This window comes from Rhinopithecus roxellana, chromosome 13 (assembly GCF_007565055.1).
Source record: "Rhinopithecus roxellana isolate Shanxi Qingling chromosome 13, ASM756505v1, whole genome shotgun sequence".
NCBI lineage: Eukaryota > Metazoa > Chordata > Mammalia > Primates > Cercopithecidae > Rhinopithecus > Rhinopithecus roxellana.
The window spans coordinates 24,268,424-24,290,681 of record NC_044561.1 but is presented as its reverse complement, the minus strand read 5'-3'; the positions used below and the strand labels follow the sequence as shown (position 1 = coordinate 24,290,681).

Below are 22,258 nucleotides of genomic sequence, written 5' to 3'. Positions count from 1 at the left end.
ACCGAGAAGTTAGCAGGTGTAGACCTGGCATGGACAGAGTCACCTGAGAGAGCAGAGGCGATAAGCAGAAACTATTTCTCCCTCCAAGCCCTGCAATTCTCAGCCATGGCCCCAAAAGAGAAATTGTACCTTAGGATCACCCATCCATAAAACATGAGATTTGGAAGAGCTGTTAGAAAGCTTTCTGTCCAGTGCTTTTCAGATTATGTTCAAATCCCAGCACTGTCATCTGTAAACTATATTGCTTTGAGCAAGTGACTAAACTGATCTAAGCTTCAATTATCTCATTTGTAAAATGTGGGTATTAACATTCTATACCTCCCAGGGATGTTGAGAGGAGCAAATGAAATGATCCATAAGATTAAGACCATGGATATAGGACCTTAAATATAGGACCATGGATATAGGACCTTGGATATAGGACCTTGCATGTAGAACCTTGGATATAGGACCTTGGATATAGGACCTTGAATGTAGGACCTTGGATACAGGACCATGAATATAGGACCTGACATATAACAAGCACTTATCACCATTGGCCTTCATCATCACCATCATCATTATCAAAGATGATTCGAGTAAGGGGAAAACTTAGGGAGCTGCTCTCAGACTCCTGCTCCCACTCCTGATTAAATCCATGTGCCCCTATTTTTTACTTATTATTAGGGCTCAGTGGTCCCCTGGACTGCTTCAGCTTCAATAATTCACTAGAAGGACTCAGAGCTCAGAAAGGCATCATACCCAGGACCATAAGGTTTATTACAGGGAAAGGACACAGACTGAAATCAACAAAGGGAAGAGATGCATGAGGCAGAGTCCAAGAAACCAGGCACAGCTTCCAGCTTTCCTCTCCATGTGGGGCCTCATGGACAGCACTTTTCCCAGCAATGGTGTTATGGCCACCCCCCAGAGTATTGCAAATTAGGGAAACTCACCTGACCTTCAGTGCCCAGGGTTTTATCTGGGGTTGGTCACACAGGCATGATTGACCACTCATGTGACTACCCTTAGTCTCCAGCCTCTCCAGAGGTCAAGCTAATACCAAGACCAAGGCCCCCACCATCAATCACAATGTTAGCATGGAGTATCTTGCTAACATTGGCATTGCCTAAGGCCCCTAGGTACAAAAGACTCTAATCAAGCAGGATATTCCAAGGACTTAGAGATTACCTCTCTGGAGCCAAGCTCAAAGGCCAAACCTTTTCCCAGACTGTGCAGGGTATGGACAACCCAGACCTGCTGAGTTAATCCTTTACTGCACTACAGTGTACAGATGGTCCCCAACTTACGATGGTTTGACTTTTTTTTATTTTGAATTTACAATGTTGCAAAAGAGATACATATTCAGTACCTCTAACTTTGAATTTTGATTCAAAATTCCTTATAGTAAATTCATTATAAAATAGGGCTTTATGTTAGATGATTTTGCCTAACTGTAGGCCTATGTAAGTGTTCTGAACGTGTTTAAGTTAAGCTAGGCTAAGCCAGGATGTTCAGTAGATTAGGTGTATTAAATGCATTTTCAACTTAAGATATTTTCAATTTACAATGGGTTAGTTGGGATGTAATCCCATCATAAGTCAAAGAGCACCTATACTGTCATTCCTCTTAAGGTTTTATTTGAAGGAGTGATTCCATTATACAGAGGGTAAGTTGAGGCCCAGAAATGACAATGGACTTCCCAAAGGCCACAGAGTGAGTTAATAAGGCTTTCTGGCTGTCCTAGCCCAGAGCTTTTTCTGTCACACCACAGGCCTCAGTTTGCCCATCTGTAAAATGAGGGTGCTAGGCTAGCACCCCACCTTCTAGGTGCCTTTTGGTTCTGCCTTTACAGAAGTTATTCTCCCACCTTTTTCTGCAGTCTAGTCCTCAATTGGAGCACCTGGCTGTCAGTTACCTTTGGGGCCACCAAGTGTCCTCCTTCATCCCAGGGCTCCTTCCCTGAGGAGTCACTGGGGACCTTTTAGCTGCAGCAGATCTCCTGCTGATTTGTTTGTAATAGGTGGTGCTCACTCTGGACACAGCCAGGCCAGGATTCGGAGGCTGGCTGGAGGAGAGACATGGAGCAAATACAGCCCCTTCCCTCACCTCACTGGGGCATAGGTGTGTGGGTCAGCCAGCCCTGCTTCAAATCCTGCCTTGCCACTTACCAGCTGTGGCACCTCTCTCAGAGCCCCAGTTTGCTCACCATTAAAATGAAGTTAACCATCACAAAGCCACTGTTGTCCCTGTTATGTCTAAAGACAGTACAGTTCCTGTCTCTTAAATGAGACCAATTAAGCCTTGCATTTATTAGACTGCTTTCAACAACTAAAACCCAACCCTTGCCTTACCCCAGTGTTTCTTTAAGGTTAACCAGTCAAAGATTATTGTCCAAACTTTACAAAGCAGGAAACTTGAAGTTTTGAAAGATGGAATTTGCTCAAGGTTACATGGCAACTTGGGGGCAAAACCAGTGCTAGAATCCAGGTCTCCTGATTTCCCGGATCTTTTCTACCCTCTGAGCACATCCTTGTAAGTATCTGGGAAGGCCAAGCTACTCTTTATTCTTGTCTGGGAATCGGAGCAAACAGGTGGAGAGAAATTGTTAACTTACTCATGATGGCTTTTAAATTCACTTGGCAAACTGGATTCATTTTCAAGTATTATATTTCTCTACATAGGTAATTGAAGTATAGCATATAGGTAATTGAATCCAGATCGATTTCCCACCCTGAGCTTCCTCTCTGTGCTGACTGGTGTGTCTGTCTCCCTCCCTCAATGACTCACTGATTTTTTTGTGTATGTACACACATAAATCACACTGCATTCCTCTCCCCCTCGCTGGCTACCTACCAGGATTCACAAAGCCGTACCATGAGATGCTAAAGGAGTGGGGGTGCGTGGGGTGGGAGGGGAGGTGGATGTGGAGGAGGGAAGGAAGAGGAGTGTTTAAATGCTAATCAGTTGGCATTGATGTCAGCCACAGTTAATCAGATTGCTGAAGATACAAGGGCAAGATCGTGCTCCTGTGCCAGGCTCTCTGGGCTTATTCACGGGGAAGATGGATGCAGGGCCCAGCCAACGCTCTAATGAGATGTAACTGGACATAAAAGAATGTTCAAGGCTTTCTGAACCCAACATGAATTACAAAGGAGGCCCATTCGTGGGGGAGAAGCCAGCTCACAGAAGACGATTATCTAATAATTACTCTTGTAGCCGAAACACTGAGTCTTTTTTTTTATTTTTTTAATATAGTCTCTCTGTCACCCAGGCTGGAGTACAGTGGCAGGATCACATCTCACTGCAGCCTCTAACTCCCGGGCTCAAGCAGTCCTCCCACCTTTGTCTCCCAAAGCACTAGGATTACAGGTGTGAGCCACTACACCCAGACTGAAAGACTCTTTTCTTGCCTGCACAAGCTTTCCCGCTTAACACCTGCTACAAGTCCCCCAAAGGTCCCTAGGTTTCTGCAGCAGACTCAGGAGATATCCAGGGTGTGAGTTCATATGTGCAGTTTATGTGTTGTTTAGGGTGGCAAAAATCCCCGCTCCATTTGTCTGACCGTAGCATATGCCAGAAAAGGAAGAGAACAGCAGGAAATTAATCAGTTGGGCTTCTGTTTGAATTCCTAATGCTAAAGCAAACCATGCGAGTTATGTGGATGAGCTGCCTTCATGTTCTTTGCTTGTAAGAAGCGTTTATCTAGGATTAAGTTTACCAAAGATTAACCTTTGTGATAACCAGTGGCATAAACCATCTACAAATCTATAATCCGTCACTTAAAGAGATCGACTTTGTCATACACACCGAGTCTTTTTCTCAGCACTGCAGGCACATTTGTGATTCATTAAATAGATATTAACTGGGGGCCTACTATGTGTCAGGACCACGGCCACAGAATGGGCTCTGGGGAGACAGTGATGAATAGGGTAGACATGATCTCTCTCCTCAAGAAACTTCCTCCTAGGAGGGAAGACAGGAAAGGAGCCAGGTAATTATGAGAGTGTGATTAATGTTTTGGCTTATTTCTTTGGTGGAGTTAAGAATTGAGGGAAGGAGGCCGGGCGCGGTGGCTCAAGCCTGTAATCCCAGCACTTTGGGAGGCCGAGACGGGCGGATCACGAGGTCAGGAGATCGAGACCTTCCTGGCTAACATGGTGAAACCCCGTCTCTACTAAAAAATACAAAAAAATTAGCCGGGCGAGGTGGCGGGCGCCTGTAGTCCCAGCTACTCGGGAGGCTGAGGCAGGAGAATGGCGTAAACCCAGGAAGCGGAGCTTGCAGTGAGCTGAGATCCGGCCACTGCAGTCCAGCCTGGGAGACAGAGCGAGACTCCGTCTCAAAAAAAAAAAGAATTGAGGGAAGGAGAGTAAATCCAAGTAAAGATAATAGGCTATGAAAATGCTGGATATCTTAGAAGAGAGGGAAAGAGAGAGGCATTGATTAATTGAACTCAGGATAACTGAAATAATTGAGTTGCCATGTGGCAGGCAGTGAGAAATAAGGATGGGGAAATTTGCTGGAAGAGATCAGCAGGAACTTCCCAGGGAAAGGTAAGGAATTTGAAGTTTACCAGGCAGGACCACCGGCCAGGGAAGGGGGTGGTCTAGAACGATCACTCTGGCTGCTGTGGAGGCCAGCAAGGAGGTTGTGGAGTGAGGGCCAGGAAAGAAGCAGGGTTTTCCTAACAATTGCTCTGGGAATAATAAGATATCTAAAAAGAAATATCTTTCTTTAAAATTTTCAATTTTAGATTCAGGGGGTCCAGGTGCAGTGTGTTACATGAATATATTGCATAACGATGAGGTTTGGGCTTCTAGTGTACCTACTACCAAAATAGTAAACGTGGCGCCTGATAGGTAAGTTTTCAACCCTCACCCCTCTTCCACCCTCTCCACCTTTGGAGTCTCCAGAGTCTACTATTTCCATCTTTATGTCCACGTGTTCCCATTGTTTAGCTTCCACTTCTAAGTGAGAACATGCGGTATTTGGTTTTGTGTTTCTGACTTATGATATGCCTCCAGCTCCATTCATGTTGCTGCAAAGGACATGCTTATATTCCTAAAAATGTCTTTTTAAGAGACAGCTTGCTCTCCTGGCTTCTCTTGTGGTGGGACCCAGGTTCTTTGGTGTATTGTAACAATGAAATGTGTTCCATTCACTAAAAGGAATGAGTTTTTTTAAAAAAGAAAAGAAAGGGAATAAAGAAAGAAAGAAGGAAGGAAGGAAGGAAAGAAAGAAAGAAAAAGAAAGAAAGAAAAGAGGGAAGGAAAGATAAGAAAGGAAGGAAGGAAGGAAGGAAGGAAGGAAGGAAGGAAGGAAGGAAGGAAGGAAGGAAAGAAAGAAAGAGAGGAAGGAAGGATAGAGGGAGTGTAGGAGGGAGAGAGGGAGGGAGGGAGGAAGGAAGGAAAGAAGGAAGGAAGGAAGGAAGGAAGGAAGGAAGGAAGGAAGGAAGGAAGGAAGGAAGGAGGAAAGAGGGAAGGAAGGGAAGGAAAGAAGGAAAAAAGGAAAAGTTGAGCTCATTCAACTTCCCACCCAACCACGTTGAATGACTCTCCAGTGCCTCCACTTCCCATGGAAAGTTAGGCATTTCCCTTGGGTATTTCCCATGCTCTGTCTGTGACTGCACCACGCCACTGCAAGTAATCGCCTTAGGCGACTTTTTTCAGAGTGTTGAGCAGAACCTAAGGGATGAACATTGGATGGCCTCCTGGTTTAGGCAGACCCAGTATTGAGATTTTCTTTGTCTCTCCTCCCATGGAGGGTGAACTGCCTGTAGGAGAATGTGATGGGGCTTTGCTTCCAGCCTTGCTTTCCCACCCAGCCACTGACACTAAGAGGAAGAGGAAGGCTGGGGGTCTTGGGGTTTTCCTGTGCCATGACATTGGAGGTGTTGAATCACAGAGAGTCAATCGATGGCCCCAGCCTCCTCCTCTTCTTTCCTGCCTTTCCTCTCTCACTGCCAATAAATTCATCTCCAGGTAGAGGAAGTACATGGAATAGAGATCTGTCCATGTTCATCGTGAGGAAAACATTGGGCGAAAAGAAAGGAAGTTAGAACAACTGATCTATGAGAAGGCTGAGGACCAGGCTGTAGCAGTTTCCATCAGGATGGGGTCAGGGCACTTGCTCTTGTGTGAGTAATGTCTACACCCTGCTCCCTGTCACCCATGCACAGCTACGTTCAGAATTACAGAACTTCTGGAAACGTCATCAGCTCCTCAGCATTTGCTAAATGCCTCCAAACATCCCTCCTCCCCCTGGAGAGGTAGAACCCAAGTGTCTTTTCTTGGGGACTCCCTGCAGGAGAGATGCAGATTTCCCTGCTCCCCACGGAAATGTAAGAGTAGTTAGAAAACCTGAGAAGGCTAGGGTTTGTTCTCTGCCCTCCTCTGAAATTGAGGTGACAAAGGGAGTTAATTATTTCTTCTTTAATTATTGCTATAAAAATAGCATTCTTGTGGCAAAACAATCGAACTGTATAAAATGATACACAATAAAAAAAAAAAGTGGTTCTCTCTTTGAGCCCACACCTCATTTCTACTCTGCTGAGGCAAAGCCCATTCATTACCTGCTTCAAATATACACACGTGAGGGCTGGGATGCACACCTGCCTACCTTGATTGTTCTTGCTTCACACTGAATTGTGTTGACATACAGCTATGCCATTCTTTCTATTATTTTTCAATTTGTTACACTGTTTTTGAATAAGTAATAGTCTCCCTATAAATACATACATGTATACACATATATATACACATATATGCATGTAAGAAAAGGTCTGTAATGAAAATTATCCTTTCCACCTTTATTCCTCATGATTCTATTTCCAATGCCCCACCTCCCCTATAACCAGCATAGTTCATTTCTTGTATATTCTTTCAAAGCTCCTTTATGCACAGGTAAGCAAATGCAAATATATGTAGCCTTATTTTCTCTCCCTGTTTTTGCACGAAAGGTAACATACTCTGCACATCGTTCAGCACCTTGGTTTTTGTTTTCTTTTTAGAAAGAAGAAGGCTTCTTTATTGCTAGTAGGAGTAAGCAGCCAATTTGTCTATATAGTCTGAAAACATTCCTAAAACTGCACCCTACACCCCCACCTCTCCCCACTCCACCTTTATGAGCAAAGAACTGTCATTACAGTTCAATTCTGAGCTGCTCACCTCCGCTGCATCTATATTGACATAGGGCTGAACCCAAGGGAAACCTGGTGCTCAGAGAACTCATTTTTCAAAATTTGTCTGTTTTTAATTGACTAATAAAATTGTATATATTTATCATATACAATATGATGTTTTGAAATATGCAGGCATCGTGGAATGGCTAAGTCAAGCTAATTAACACATGCCCTACTTCACACACTTATTATTTTGGGGGGCAAGAACACTAATAATCTAATCTCTTAGCAATTTTTAAGGATACAATACATTGTTATTCACTGTAGTCATCATGTCATGCAATGGGTACCTTGAACTTATCCCTCCTATGCTTTGGCTTACATTACTGTCCCTTCTAAGACTCATGTTGGGATTTAATTCCCAGGGTGACAGTATTGAGAGGTGGTGCCTTTAAGAGGCTGTTGGATCAGGAGGGCTTTGCCCTCACAAATGGATTAACCACTCCTGAATTAATGGATTAATGGATTAATGAGTTATCATAGGAGTACAATTGGTGGCTTTATAAGAAGCAGAAGAGAGATTCCTATCTATATAATTCCATATTAGCATGCTCTGCCCTGCAGCCACGTGAGGCTCTGCATCGCTATGAGAGTCCCCACCAGGAAGAAGGCCTCACCAGATGCCAAGCCATGGACTTCTCAGCCTCCAGAATTGTAAGAAATAAGTTTCTTTCCTTTTCTTTTTTTTTTTTTTTTTTTGGAGGCGGAGTCTCGCTCTGTTGCCCAGGCTGGAGTGCAGTGGCGAGATTTCCGCTCACTGCAAGCTCCGCCTCCTGGGTTCACGCCATTCTCCTGCCTCAGCCTCCCAAGTAGCTGGGACTACAGGCGTCCGCCACCTCGCCCAGCTAATTTTTTTGTATTTTTTTAGTAGAGACGGGGTTTCACCGTGTTAGCCAGGATGGTCTTGATCTCCTGACCTCGTGATCCGCCCGTCTCGGCCTCCCAAAGTGCTGGGGTTACAGGCGTGAGCCACTGCCCCCGGCCTTCTTTTCGTTACAAATTACCCAGTTCCGACGTTCTGTGATAAACAGTGGAAAACAAACTAAGAGCTCTTAATTTAAATTATGTATTCTTTGACCAACATCTCCTTAATCCCTACCTGCCCCTGCCCACCTTGCTGGTAAATACCATTCTACCTTCTGCTTCTGTGAGTTCAACCTTTTAGATTCCACTGCAAGTTACTTTTCAACATTACAGAATCCTTGGCCACCTCTCCTCTTCGGTGCATAGATAGCGTCATCATTCTCTTGTCTCAGCTGCATGGCCTTCCACCTGGATGTTCTGTAATTGACTTAAGTTTATTGATGTATTCTTGATTTATCCTCTAGTCTTTTGCTACTACAAATGCGGCTGCATTGCTTAACCCGTCTGAGTATCACTTTGCACATGGGCAAACATCTCTCTGTAGGATAAATTCCCAGAAGCAGACTCATGAGTCAAAGGGAAGATGTACAAATAATTTTGAAAGTTCTTGCCATGTTACAGTCTATGTTATTCACCAGTGACTTCATCTCATTCCTTTAAACCCTGCAGGTATTTTACTGTGTTTCTACAATCATATAACTAGTCCCCTGTGGATGGGTGTATATGTTGTTTCCACATTTTTGCTACTGTAAACAATGCTTTGTATTGTGAACACTTTGCAACACACTAGTATGTGTCAATGACCACAAAGGTCCCTCAGCTTTGGGACATGACCAGGCAGCCTGTTTACCTAAAAATCTATTGCTGTTTCAGTGAAGCCCCTTTTGTTCTCACGCCATTGAACCCAGACTGTCTTCCTAGCCCTCATTTACCATGGATCTCCAGTCCGACCTGTTACATAAACTGGTTGATGTGGAGCACGTCTGCAAAGCACCCTAGAATGGGCTCCCTGGATACTCTTGAGATAAAAGTGTGGTAAGGCAGGTGAAAGGTTGGGACCAACTGTAGGCACGGCTTCAGGTAGAAAGCAGCATCTAGAGAAAGCTAGAGAGTACCTCAAAAATCATCAAGGGGGCTTTTTAGAAGCCTCCTGTGCCAGTATCCAGCTGCCCTAGATTCCAATTTAGACGGTCTAGTTAAAATCATCAGAAATGAAATGCTGACTTCACTACTGAAGAGCAGCAGCAGTCTCCAATAGAGCTGGTGGCAGGGTAAATAGGTTCAGATTATTCTGAAGGTGATTTTTTTCTCTATGTCAATCAAAATTTTAAATGTGTAAAAATCTTTTGGCTGAGCAATGAGCAATGCAACTTTTTTTTTTTTTTTTTTTTGAGATGGAGTCTCGCCCTGTCGCCCAGGCTTGAGTGCAGTGGCGTGATTTTGGCTCACTGCAACCTCCACCTCCTGGGTTCAAGCAATTCTTCTGCCTCAGCCTCCCGAGTAGCTGGGACTACAGGCATGCCACCATGCCTGGCTAATTTTTGTATTTTTAGTAGAGACGGGGTTTCACCATATTGGCCAGGCTGGTCTTGAACTCCTGACCCCATGATCCACCCGTCTTGGCCTCCCAGAGCGCTGGGATTACAGGCGTGAGCCACTGCATCTGGTTGCAATACAACTTCTAGTACACCCTCCTTAAGAAATTATGTGAATGTAATCACCAAAGATGCGTATTAATTGTGGTACTAATTGGAGGAAGGGAGGGGAATGGCAGTAATTCAAATATTAGTCAATAGGAGACTGCTTCAGTGATGTATATATTTTAATGTAATCATTTAAAAAGAGTAAAGTGACTGTGTATGTTCTAGCCGAAAGCCCATGGCTTCTAAGTACAAAGTTGGTGGTAGAATACTAATGTAATGGAATACTATATAGCAGTGAAAAATGAATCTGTCTCAACTATACTTATCAACACAGATGAATTCCATAAAGTGTTGATCAACAACAACAAAAACAGAAAAAAAGCAGTTTTCAGGATAATTCCTATGGTGTGACAGCATTTATATAATATTTTAAAATGTACCACACAATGCTATATATTGTTCACAGATATTTATATCTGTAACAAATAAATGCATACAATAAATAATAGCAGTAAAATAAGAACAAGTGCACATAATACATGAGAATGCTAAATGCCACATTCAGGGCAGTAGTCCATTCCCAGGGGATGGAGAAGGAGATGGAGAATGTTATGGGGGAGGAAAGGCAGGGGTTTCAACTGTATCAGGAATATTCTATTCTTTAAGATGAACGTGCACATATGTGGGTATTTGCTGCGTTAGCCTTTAACTCTTTTTGATTGACTGAAATATATCAAAATGTGTGACTCAGTAAGTGACAGAACAGTATATGCCATGTGATAACTTTGTAAATGTTCAGACAGATAGAAAATGACATCTGTGTTCATGATGGCTGGCAGGCTGCTGTGTGAGCTCTGCGTTTTACTGGCATGATTTCAATTTACTGTCTAACAACTCCAAAAGACAAGGCTAATGAAACCCCACCTTACAGATGAGAACAGTGAGCCCCGGAGGAGGGGAGCAGCTGTCCAGGGTCTTCCCGGCAGTAACGGTGAGCTAAGTCCAGAACACAAACAGTTCTGACTCCCAATCTCACACTCCTAGGTGCTATTTTGCCTTTTAAAGTAAAAATATGTAACAGTTTTTATATCAATACATTTTATTTAAAGATGAAACAAGACTTGGCCGGGTGCAGTGGCTCACGCCTATCATCCCAGCAATTTGGGAGGCCAAGGCACATGGATCACTTGAGCTCAGGAGTTCAAGACCAGCTTGGTCAACATGGTGCAACCCTGTCTCTACTAAAAATACAGAAAAAAAATTAGCCAGGCATGTTGGTTCATGCCTGTAACCCTAACTGTTCCGGAGATTGAAATGGGAGGATCACTTAAACCCAGGAGGCGGAGGTTGCAGTGAGCTGAGATTGCACCGCTGTACTCCAACCTGGATGACAGAACAGAACTCCATAGAAGAGAGAAAAAAAAAAAAAAAAAAACCCTAACAACGGTTTAAACAAGATTGCGATTAACACTGATACCCTGTAGAAAGCAGGATTGGTGAACAGAACGTGGGAGATAAATGCTTGTATTTTTTATTTACCTCTCAGGTATTCTTGAATTTTTTGAATAAACTATTTCACAGGAAATAATTATTTGAAGATGTGGGAAACAGGAAAAGTGCACGGGAAACAATGTCAGAAAGTGTCTAACTCTACCCCAGTTTTCTCTCTATGATCTTGAACAGGTCACTTCCCCTGTAGGAACCATTTTTTTTTTTTTCACCTGTAAAATGGGAAAAACAAGATGTCAACTTTACAGTATTGTTTGGAGAGCGGAATGAGATCGTAAGAGGGAATGAACTCTGTGGAGTATAAATTGCCACTTGAATATCAGTATTGTTAGCATGGGCATACAGGCAGAGGGTTGCAACTGACTGATAGGGAAGACCCCTACTGCCCCCAAGGCCACCACCACCTCTGCCTTTTGTTCCAGAAGGTCTTCTCAAAGTGCAAATGGGATTAACACTATGAATCTATCCTTCCAAGTGGACCTCAGGGTGATAGTAGCTGTTGCCTGGTCCAGTGACCAGCATGTAATAAGTCCTGAATGAATGAATGAATGAATGAATGATAAATGGATGAATGAAGCGATTATCAAACGTGCCCGAGACGGGGAAACTCAGCTCTCGCTAAATCCAACTTCTTTATTTATAAAATAGAGATTAAGCTAAGACCTTGTCCGACCCTAAAATTCAATGATACAAGCAACACAAAGCTGATCAGTTCCGGGAATTGGAAGGGAAGACTTTCTCAGTCCTGAGGGCAGCGCCAGATCACGTCTGTGCTGTGTTCACTGTGATTAACCCAGTGGTCTTCAACCAGAGGCAATCGTGCCACCCAGGGAAACATCTGGCAGTGTTTGGAATCATTTTTGGTTGTCACAACTGGACAGAGGATGGGAGGGTGGGGCACACAGGTTGGGGGAGGTTTGCTGCTGGCATCTAGTGGGTAGAAGCTAGGGGTACTGCTCCATTTCCTACAATGCACAGAGCAGCCCCTTGTCACCCAGCAAAAATGATCCAGCCTAGATGTCGAAGGCATAAAAGTAACTGGCACTGGCCAGGCACGGTGGCTCAAGCCTGTAATCCCAGCACTTTGGGAGGCCGAGACGGGCGGATCACGAGGTCAGGAGATCGAGACCATCCTGGCTAACACGGTGAAACCCCGTCTCTACTAAAAAATACAAAAAACTAGCCGGGCGAGGTGGTGGCGCCTGTAGTCCCAGCTACTCGGGGGAGGCTGAGGCAGGAGAATGGCGGGAACCCGGGAGGCGGAGCTTGCAGTGAGCTGAGATCTGCAGTACAGTTGATTCTATGCCTTCATCTACCCAGATGCTCCTGGCTTTGTTTTTAATTTTGTTTGACGTGCTCTGCTGTGGTTTGTCAAGCCTCAAACAGCCCTTGTTCTTTCACTGCTACTGAAGTGCTGTGTTGACTTTGGACAACTGCTTCCCCTCTTTGAACCTCACACTCCTTTGCTGGGCAGTTTGTAACCACGATCTCCAGGAGCCTTTTGATCTTTAAGATGTGATATTTATTTTCGGTTTTGTCCCCGTTGGGGCCAAAAAAACTACCAAGGCAGGTTGGGCGAGTCTTTGTATTGTGGATTCTGAAGTGTAAGAAATAACCACTGGATTGGGTATTAATGAGGATTAGAATAGTGACTAGCATTTTTGCAGTACCTTTTACCGAAAATACATCCATTGATTCACCTGCCAGTCCTGCATCCTAAAGGTAGTCCCTGCACATAGTGCCATGAGGGAATAATGCTGGTCATCTCCACCAGGAAACTGCATTCCGAAGAGGCTCAGTGACTTAGTCTGTGAAGTGCTTCTGTGGTTACAACCATGTGTGTGCATTCCTAGACCTCTCAATCACCAGGGGCTAGAGACAGCGTCTTAAAGTCAGCTCGTTCTGTAAATATTTATTTCATTTAAGAAAGTCTTTTAAGTACTTATTATACATATTTTGGAAAATGCCAAAAAGTAGGAAGGAGAAAATACACCCAGAGGCCCCCAGGGCCTCCATCTTAGCGCCATTTTTCAAGTCAAAACATGATTCTCTGCATTGCAATTTGTTTTACTTGGTTGCCTCTAGTCATTTTCATACATACCATAGAATTTTATATCTCGTTCTTTTCACTGAACATTATAGCAGTAGCATCTCCCAGCTCTCGTTTCTTCACTCACATCACCTTGTGCCTGCACGATGATGTGTTATGCTACTACTTGGAATTCTGTGCCTCTCCCAGGCATTCTGCTGCGGCTGGGGATTTAAGATACAAACCTTTAGCTTCAGAGCTTGTGCTTTTTCTTTTTTTTTTTTTTTTTTTTTTTGAGATGGAATTTTTACTCTGTTGCCCAAGCTGCAGTGCAGTGAGTGGCTCAGTGACACCTCCACCTTCTGGGTTCAAGCAATTCTCCCGCCTCAGCTTCCCAAGTAGCTGGAATTACAGGCGCCCACCACCACACCTGACTAATGTTTGTGTTTTTAGTAGAGATGGGATTTCGCAACGTTGGCCAAGCTGGTCTCCAACTCCTGACCTCAAGTGATCCGCCTGCCTCAGCCTCCCGAAGTGCTGGGATTACAGGTGTAATCCACCACACCTGGCCAAGCTTGTGCTTTTTTTTTTTTTTTTTTCAGTTTAATGGGATGTTCCTAGTCTAATCTCCTATCTCCCCATCAAAGTTAGAAAAATGGGAGAGAAAGAGAGATATGCTGCCTCCCCAGCTTGGACGGCAGAACAAATGTTCAATTGCCTTCGATGTGGCACGGCTCTGTCCCTGGGGGGAAACGCACCATCAGTGTGCATTTAAGGAAAGCACCATTTCTTCTGTCTGATCTCTGTAGTGGATTATCAGTGTGTGTCTGTTTTCCTAACTCCTTGAGGGCAGGGGCCATATCAGAATGTTCACTCTCTTGTGTCGAGTGTCAACCGTAGGAGAAAGTGAACACCCAACACTTTGATTGATTTACCGCATTTGAGTAGAGCTCCGTATGTACATAATAAAGGAAGAATCAGATAAATGTGACTATCGTGTTTGAAAATTTTAAATGTCTGAAAAAAAATGAATTATTTTAACTCAGTGGTCATCGGACTCCAAGAAAAACAAGGCTATTGGAGCAAGTTATAAAGTTGCTGGATACGGAGTTTTGTCCCCATGATGTAATTCTTCTCTATCTGGACATCATCATGGGGATATTCTGATTGCTCCAGTTTCCTGCTGAGGCCCTGAAGTACAATTTTCGCTAATTCCCAATGGGACTTGGTTTTGCATGGCACTACTCTGGCCAACATCCTGACTAAGAATGAGGCCTGTGGGCTGCCTATGTTGCAGACCACAGATGCATATCATCTGTGTTGGACTTGGCCTTAAGTTTGGAGCCAGCTAGCAAGATCCAAGCTTGTGTATGATTAAGGAAAAGGGCATGGTAGGGACTGAGAGATGAATTTATTTGGTGGATACAAAACTCTCCTTGATGGTCAGGTTTTCAGTGGGAAAAGGCTGACTCCGAACCCAGCTGGGTTTCCTTCCTAAAGTGCTTTATAGCTGCTGTGGTTAGCACCCTTTTACCCTGGAGGACCCAGAGAGTAAGAATAGCAGCTGCGAAGAGGAAGCCAATTAGGGAATCTGTTTTCTTGCATTTCCTTCTGTTCCTTTTACTGTATTTGGGTCTTGGAGGACTGGGATTGCTAGAGGAGATCACACGCCTTGGAAAGAGTCAAAGAGTCACCACCTGCTGCACAAACCCGTACTTTGTTTCCTGCTACCTGTGTGCTCAGGCACTTAGAAGACAAAACAGATGAGGAACACATAGTAAGTCAGGTGGGTTCACATGTTCCCAAACTTCCCTGACAACCCTGATAATAAAAGTCACCAGAGGAGTTTTTCAATCCTCAGCTTCCCAAGACTCACCCCTGGAGATTCAGATGTGGTGGGTCTGAATTCTGCAGGGGTGGGGTTGGAGATTAGAAAAACACTTTAGCCCACCCAACAGAGACAAACAAAATGAGGCGGAAAGGGAAGAGCCAGATTTAAACTGAGGAGGAGGATGCCAAATGACACCAATACCCCATATTTCTTAAGAGAGGTAGTAGCATGGTCTTTGGGGTCAGAAAAACTGAGATTTGAAACCCAGCTTTGCTGTGTGACCTCAAAAAGTGATTTAACATCCCAAAACCTCACTTTGATCATTCAGAAAATAGGAACAATAATTTCTGCCTGATAAGGTTGAGAAAGAATTAAAAATGAGGCAATGGATGCAAAGCCCTCTTAATCACTCAACAAAGCAATCAAAACTAAAACATTATAAATATCACTGTTATTTTGGCCAAGGTGAATTGATGTGCTTTTGGTCACCTCCTTGTGTGCAGATGACACAACTTGTGTTCCCAATCATGCTCTCTCTCTCTCTCTCTCATTCCTGCTTATAATCAAGGGGTAATGTTTGTAAAAGAGCTGGCTGGCCAGATAATCCAAAAAAAAAGAAAACTCCCTGTTGGGATTCAGCAGTTACCTTCCCCAATTTAGCAGGGTTAACAAATGGCTCTAAGAATAATTGTCAATTTCCTGGTCATTTCAAAAACCCAACAATGTCTGAGCTAGAAAGGCTCTTCCATCATATGCAGTCTGGCTGCCCATTTGACACATAGAGGAGATGGAGAGAAGAGGAGACCTGTTCAGAGTCATGCTAGTGAATAGTGGCCAAGATAGGACACCACCCAGGTCCCCCAACTCCTGGTTGTATCCAAGTACTTTGTGTTGTATCACAGCTGGGTCTTGGAAGCTGGGTGTCCTGACCCCTCCCCTCCCCCTGTCTTTTTGTCCCTTCCCCCTCTTTTCACTCCATTGTCTACAAAGATGGTCAACATCAATCATTTTAGAAAAGCGACAGTGAGCATAAAAGCCATTGCTTTGGGGCAGATCCACGTCTGGTCTAATCCAGCAAGGTAGATAGAATACCTCCATTATACAGAAGAGGCTGCTGAACTTCAGTAAGTTTCAAGGACTTGCCCAGACTCACTCAGCTTGTAACTGTAACCGGCAGGATTTGAACCCTAACTCTGAAGCTTCACTACTCCCCACCTTGAACTAGGAAATCTGCCTGATGCCTGAATGACCTTGACCTGCCCTTATACCATCCACTCACGCTGCTCCCAGATACCCACTCCTGGCCCAGCATCACTGGCGGCCTGGAAGGAACACTGGCTGGTAATCAATGCTACACAACAGGAACATTTGTTGATGCCAGTTGCAAACTGTTGCAGTCTATATAGATTAAGCCACTGCCGCCAACTCCATGAAAGTAAATGAGCCTCTCCAACGACTGCTGAAATAAATTTAAATGACAGCACTGGAGGGCCTAGAGACTGTAGCTGAGCGAGTGTCTCTCTGCAGAAAATCGACAAGGACAGCTATCAGTCTGAGGGCCTTTGTCCCCATGATGTAATTCCTCTCTATCTAGACATCATCACGGGGATGTTCTGATTGCTCCAGTTTCCTGCCGAGGGGCTGTGATTGCAATGACAAGAGTAAAAACCGTGACGGCAGCTGGCATTTGCTAAGCACTCACTACGGGTGAGGCGCTGTCCTAAGTGCTTTGCACACATCAACTTGCTGAATGATGGCAACCCCAGGAAATAGGAAATGATAGCCCCATTTGACAGCTGAGGGAACTGAGGCTCGGAGAGTGAAGTCATTAACCAGCAGTTGGCAGAACTGGGTCTTTAAAAAGCAAACAATGCTGGTTTCCAGCACCATTCTTCCAGACAGCTGCCTGGGCCAGCCCTTCTTTAAAATGACTAAATGGTTTTACCTTCAAGACAAAAATAAATTGTAAGGATGGGGACCGAGGTGGGAGGATCACTTGATCCCAGGAGTTTGCAACCAGCCGTAGTGAGATCCGTCTCAAGAAAAAACAAAATGAATTACAAGAAGTTTGCAAGGTACACAAGGCCCTCCAGGGCCTGGCCCCTGTCTCCCTACCATACCAGCTTTATCCCCCGTACCCTCCACTTGTGCTCCAAAACCCCTTCCAATTCTTTTGTGCCCACTTCTGCCCAGCTTCCAAACCTCTGTGGGTCTTCACACAGGCCTCTGTTCTGAATCTGCCTCATGATTCTGAATCCTAAAATATTTCTGTGTCTCCCACAAGGTTACTCTTACACTCTTTCAGTTTAAAATTTACTTCCCCCAACCCTGCTTTTACACTGTTGGTGGGAATATAAATTAATTCAACCATTGTGGACGACGGTGCTGAGATTCCTCAGATATCTAGAACCAGAAATACCATTTGACCCAGCAATCCCATTACTGGGTATGTACCCAAAGGAATATAAATCATTCTATTACAAAGATACATGTATGCCCATGTTCATTGCTGCACCATTCACAATAGCAAAGATGTGGAATCAACCCAATGCCCATCAATGATAGACTGGATAAAGAAAATATGGCACATGTACACCATGGAATACTATGCAGCCATAAAGACAAACAAAATCATGTCCTTTGCAGGGACATGGATGGAGCTGGAAGACGTTATCCCTAGCAAGCTAAGGCAGGAACAGAAAACCAAACACCACATGTTCTCACTTACAAGTGGGAGCTGAACAATGAGAACACATGGACACAGGGAGGGGAATAGCACACACTGGGGCCTGTTGCGGGTTGGGGTGGGGGGAAGGAGAGCATTAGGAAAAATAGGTAATGCATGCTGGGCTTAATAACTAGGCAATGGATTGATAGGTGCAGCAAACCACCATGGCACATATTTACCTATGTAACAAACCTGCACATCCTGCGCATGTGCCCCAGAACTTAAAATTAAAACTTGAATTTCAAAAAACTTCGCTCCCCTCAACAAGCCCAGGCAGAGCACACAGCTTGGAAAAGAGAGTGTGGCCTGGTGTCCGTCTCCACTCATCCTCTTAGCCTCATGTCTGTACAGGGAGCAATCTGCCCAACTGTACCCGGCAGTCCTGTCCTGCAGACAGGGTTAGGGGCCTGTCTTCTCTGTCCTCCTAGCACACAAGCTTTTCTCTTTCCAAGCATTCATCATATCAAATATGATTGTGTCTACTTTCCCATCCCCCTTCCCAGTACATATACAACCAGGCAGTGAGACACCTGTGCTTTTTGTTTCTATACTCCTAATGCTCAGCTCAGTCCTGGCATAATCAAGCCCAAGTCTTCAGGAAAAAGAAGGAAGGAAGTGGGGGAATGAGGGAAGGAAATGAAGGAGGAAGGAAGAAAGAAAAACAGAAGAGGAAAGGAAGGAGGGAGGAAGGGAGGGAGGGAAGAAGAAAGAAAGAAAAAGAAAAGAAGAGGAGAGAATACAAAAAGAAAGAAAGAAAGAAGGAAAGAAAGAAAGAAAGAAGAAATCAAAGGAAAAAGAAAGAATACCCAAATGCCCTCAAAAACGCCCCAAAGAGCTCCTCCGATCCTCGTAGGAGACAGTCTTGCTTGCCTGCTCTCCCTTATATTGAATCTCCTAGAAAATTTAGAGGTTGAAGCAGGAGCAAAAACACCTAATGGTCCGCGGAGGAGTTTGGTTTAGAGGCCAGCCTGACGAGCCTTGGGCACCGCCCTTAGGAGGGCCACCCTCAGAGTCTGACAGCAGGTCAGCAGGTGAAGGTCCTAAATCTCCCCAAACTAATTGGTGTCTTTTCTCCTCTTCCAAGACGCTCTTCCCGAGGGTCCTTACCTCCTGCCCTCAGGCGCCCTGGAGAGAGGCAGTCCTGGCAAAGAGCACCCCGAAGAGAGACTGGTAACTGCGCCCCCCAGTTCCTCACAGTCCGGGGAAGTGCTGGGAGAGCTGGAGCTGGATGGGACCGCACCCTCTGCACATCATGACACCCCAGCCCTGTCACCACTGCTTCCAGAGGAGGCCCCTGCCAAGCACACCTTGCCCCCCAAGAAGAAACTGCCTTCACTCAAGGAGGTGAACTCCGCCAGGAAGCAGCTGAGGCCCAAGGCCACCTCCGCAGCCACTGTCCAAAGGGCGGGGTCCCAGCCAGCGTCCCAGGGCCTGGGTCTCCTCTCCTCCTCCACGGAGAAGCCTGGCCCACCGGGGGACCCGGACCCTATCGTGGCCTCCGAGGAGGCATCAGAAGTGCCCCTCTGGCTGGACCGAAAGGAGAGTGCAGTCCCCACAACACCCGCACCCCTGCAAATCTCCCCCTTCACTTCGCAGCCCTATATGGCCCACACGCTCCCCCAGAGGTCAGAACCTGGGGAACCTGGGCCTGACATGGCCCAGGAGGCCCCACAAGAGGACACCAGCCCCATGGCCCTGATGGACAAAGGAGAGAATGAGCTGACTGGGTCAGCCTCAGAAGAGAGCCAGGAGACCACTACCTCCACCATTATCACCACCACAGTCATCACCACCGAGCAGGCACCAGGTATGCAGCCCCCAACTTCTGAAGCCCTCCTGAAACAGCCATGAGGCATTCACTATGCTCAGGGCATGGGGGTAGAGGAAGCTCAAGAAGCCCAAGCCCTACCATCAGTTACCGTCTATTGAGCACTGACTATGAGCTTCGCCCTGTGGCTCAGAATTAACAGCCTCATTTCATTTGTTTGTTGTTGTTTTGGGGGGTTGTGTTAGCAACAGGGTCTTGATCTGTGACCCAGGCTGGAGTGCCATGGCACGATCATAGCTCACTGCAGCCTCAAACTCCTATGCTCAAGTGATCCTCTTGCCTCTGCCTCTTTAGTAGCTGGGACCACAAGCATGCACCATGATGTCCAGCTAATTTTTCTTTTCTTTTTTTTTTTTTTTTTTTTTGTAGAAAGGGGGTCTTGCCCTTTGTCCAGGCTGGGGAACTCCTGGGCTCAAGCAATCCTCCCACCTCAGCCTCCCAAAGCACTGGGATTACAGGCATGAGCCAGGACAATCAGCCAACATCCCCATTTTAAAGATGAAACAACTGAAACCCTGAGACCCCCAAGCAACCTGCTAAAGGTCACACAGCTGATGAGCAAGATTCAAAATCTTTTCATCTTGGAACAGAATTCTTCATTTAACCTGCTTCAAAGCCATTAGCCTTTTCAAAGTACATTTACTTTTAGCATCGCATGTGTTTTCTAGACTTGACAAAATGCTCTTCTGTGTTCCAGTCTTCTCTACCATCTTTAAAATGGGAGAGGGACCCCCAGTTGTCAAGCATACACGGATTTTGGACAAGTGCAATGTGGCCACCCTTCAAAGCATATGAGCTCTGGGTCCAAATCCTGCTTGCTGTTTGAGCTTGGCCCCTCTCTGAGCTTTTGTTTACTTCCCTGTAAAATGGGGATGAAATATTATCAGTCCCTATGAGAATGAGTGGGGTCACCCCTGTTGACTGGCTAAAATGGTGCCTAGCAGGATATAGCAAGTGATCATTCCACATCAATTATTGCTATTTTTATTATCATGTCGATTCTGGAGCTGAAGAATTAACACCAGAAGGACAGATGGGAACAGCAAAATGCTTTTTTCTCCTAATGCCCCCATTCCAGCCCACAGCCCATGGTTGAGCTTACATCCAAGATGTCTTCGGTGTCCTAATTAAAGTCCTTCCTTCCAGCTCTCTGCAGTGTGAGCTTCTCCAATCCTGAGGGGTACATTGACTCCAGCGACTACCCACCGCTGCCCCTCAACAACTTTCTGGAGTGCACATACAACGTGACAGTCTACACTGGCTATGGGGTGGAGCTCCAGGTAACCCCAGGAGGGTACCTCACAAGAGGCAGCCTCTTCTAGCAGGAAGTCTCAGGAGGATTGCATGAGTCACGTTTACTGTTATGCTAACCAGTTTGGTTCTGTCTTTGCTCAACCAGGTCTACTTTAGCTGGGTTTTGGCGAATGAGTAGGAGTTCTTAACTCAATGCCTCACTAAAATATCTTGATAGGGATGGAGGGGATATGCTGACAGATTCTGAGGCATTTCCCAGAAGGAAAATCCCATGATACTCTGCTTATCTCTCTCTCTCTCTCTCTCTCTCTCACACACACACACACACACACACACAGAAGCTCCACCTGATTCATTTGATTCTTGCTTGCTTGCTTGTTTCTTTCTCTCTCTCTTTTTTTTTCTCTTTCTCTTTCTCTTTCCTTCTTGCTTGCTTGCGTTCTTGCTTCTTTCTCTTTCTCTTTCTCCTTCTTTCTTTCTTTCTTGCTTGCTTGTTTGCTTGGTTTCCTTCATTTTCTGGTTATTAGAACATTTTATTCTTAAACTTTTGCCCACACAGTAAGAGAGGAAAAGCAGGATGGCATAATGTTCAAATATCTGGGTTTTAAGTCCTACCTCTTCCAGTTAAAACTGCGTGACTTTGAGCAAGGAGATTCACCTCCCTGAGCCTCAGTTTACCCATCAATAAAATAGGAATAATGTTATTGCTTTTTAAAATTTGAGGGAGCAGAAAATATGACAATGCAGAGAGCTTTTGACCACAGCCCAGCAGAGAGAGAGAGGAGAGAGAGAGAGATCATTTGGCCAGAGTCCAGCAGAAATCGCGACCATGCAGTGCATGTTATCCGTTATCTTCAGTATGCTAATCACCCTGAATATGTTCCTTTTTCTCATGGGAAATAAAGAGCTGTCAAAAGTTTCTGAGCTGGGGCAGGTGTATGACCTTACCTTAGGAAGGGTTTTTGTTTTTGTTTTTACAAAAACAAAAGGTAGGCTCCTCAGCAGTAGAACCTGTAGTCTTTGCAGACTCCAGAGCTTTACACAGTGTGTGGCACACTGTCGGTGCTTAATGATTGTTCATGGAATTCAAATAAACTGGAGAAAATCTGCAGTCCAGATGATTTTAGTGCTTAATGAACCCTTTCCTCCATGTCATGAAGAGTATTGGACCCACTATGTGTCCAACACTGTGTGGAGCCTTTTACCAGGCACAGTAGAGTTCATTCATTGAGCAATTACTATGCACCAGGCAAAGCTGTTGATACAGGAGAATATGTTGATATAAAAAACTGATGCAATGCCTGCCCTAAAAGAGAAATACATAGGATGCCATTTAATAGGGACTCTAATTGGTGTCTACAGAGGATGTTGTAGAATCACAGCAAAGGGACAGGCAAACTCCTTGGCAAT

At 45.0% G+C, this 22,258-nt stretch overlaps 1 protein-coding gene across 1 annotated transcript in view; it reads left to right on the top strand.

Moving 5' to 3' along the window:
• The window catches only part of SEZ6L (seizure related 6 homolog like), a 214,430-nt gene that overhangs the window by 104,806 nt on the left and 87,366 nt on the right, over positions 1-22,258 (top strand). The window contains exons 2-3 of the mRNA XM_030915875.1: positions 18,851-19,573; positions 20,741-20,874. Coding sequence (XP_030771735.1) covers positions 18,851-19,573; positions 20,741-20,874 — 857 coding nt within the window. The remainder of the gene's footprint in view (positions 1-18,850; positions 19,574-20,740; positions 20,875-22,258) is intronic.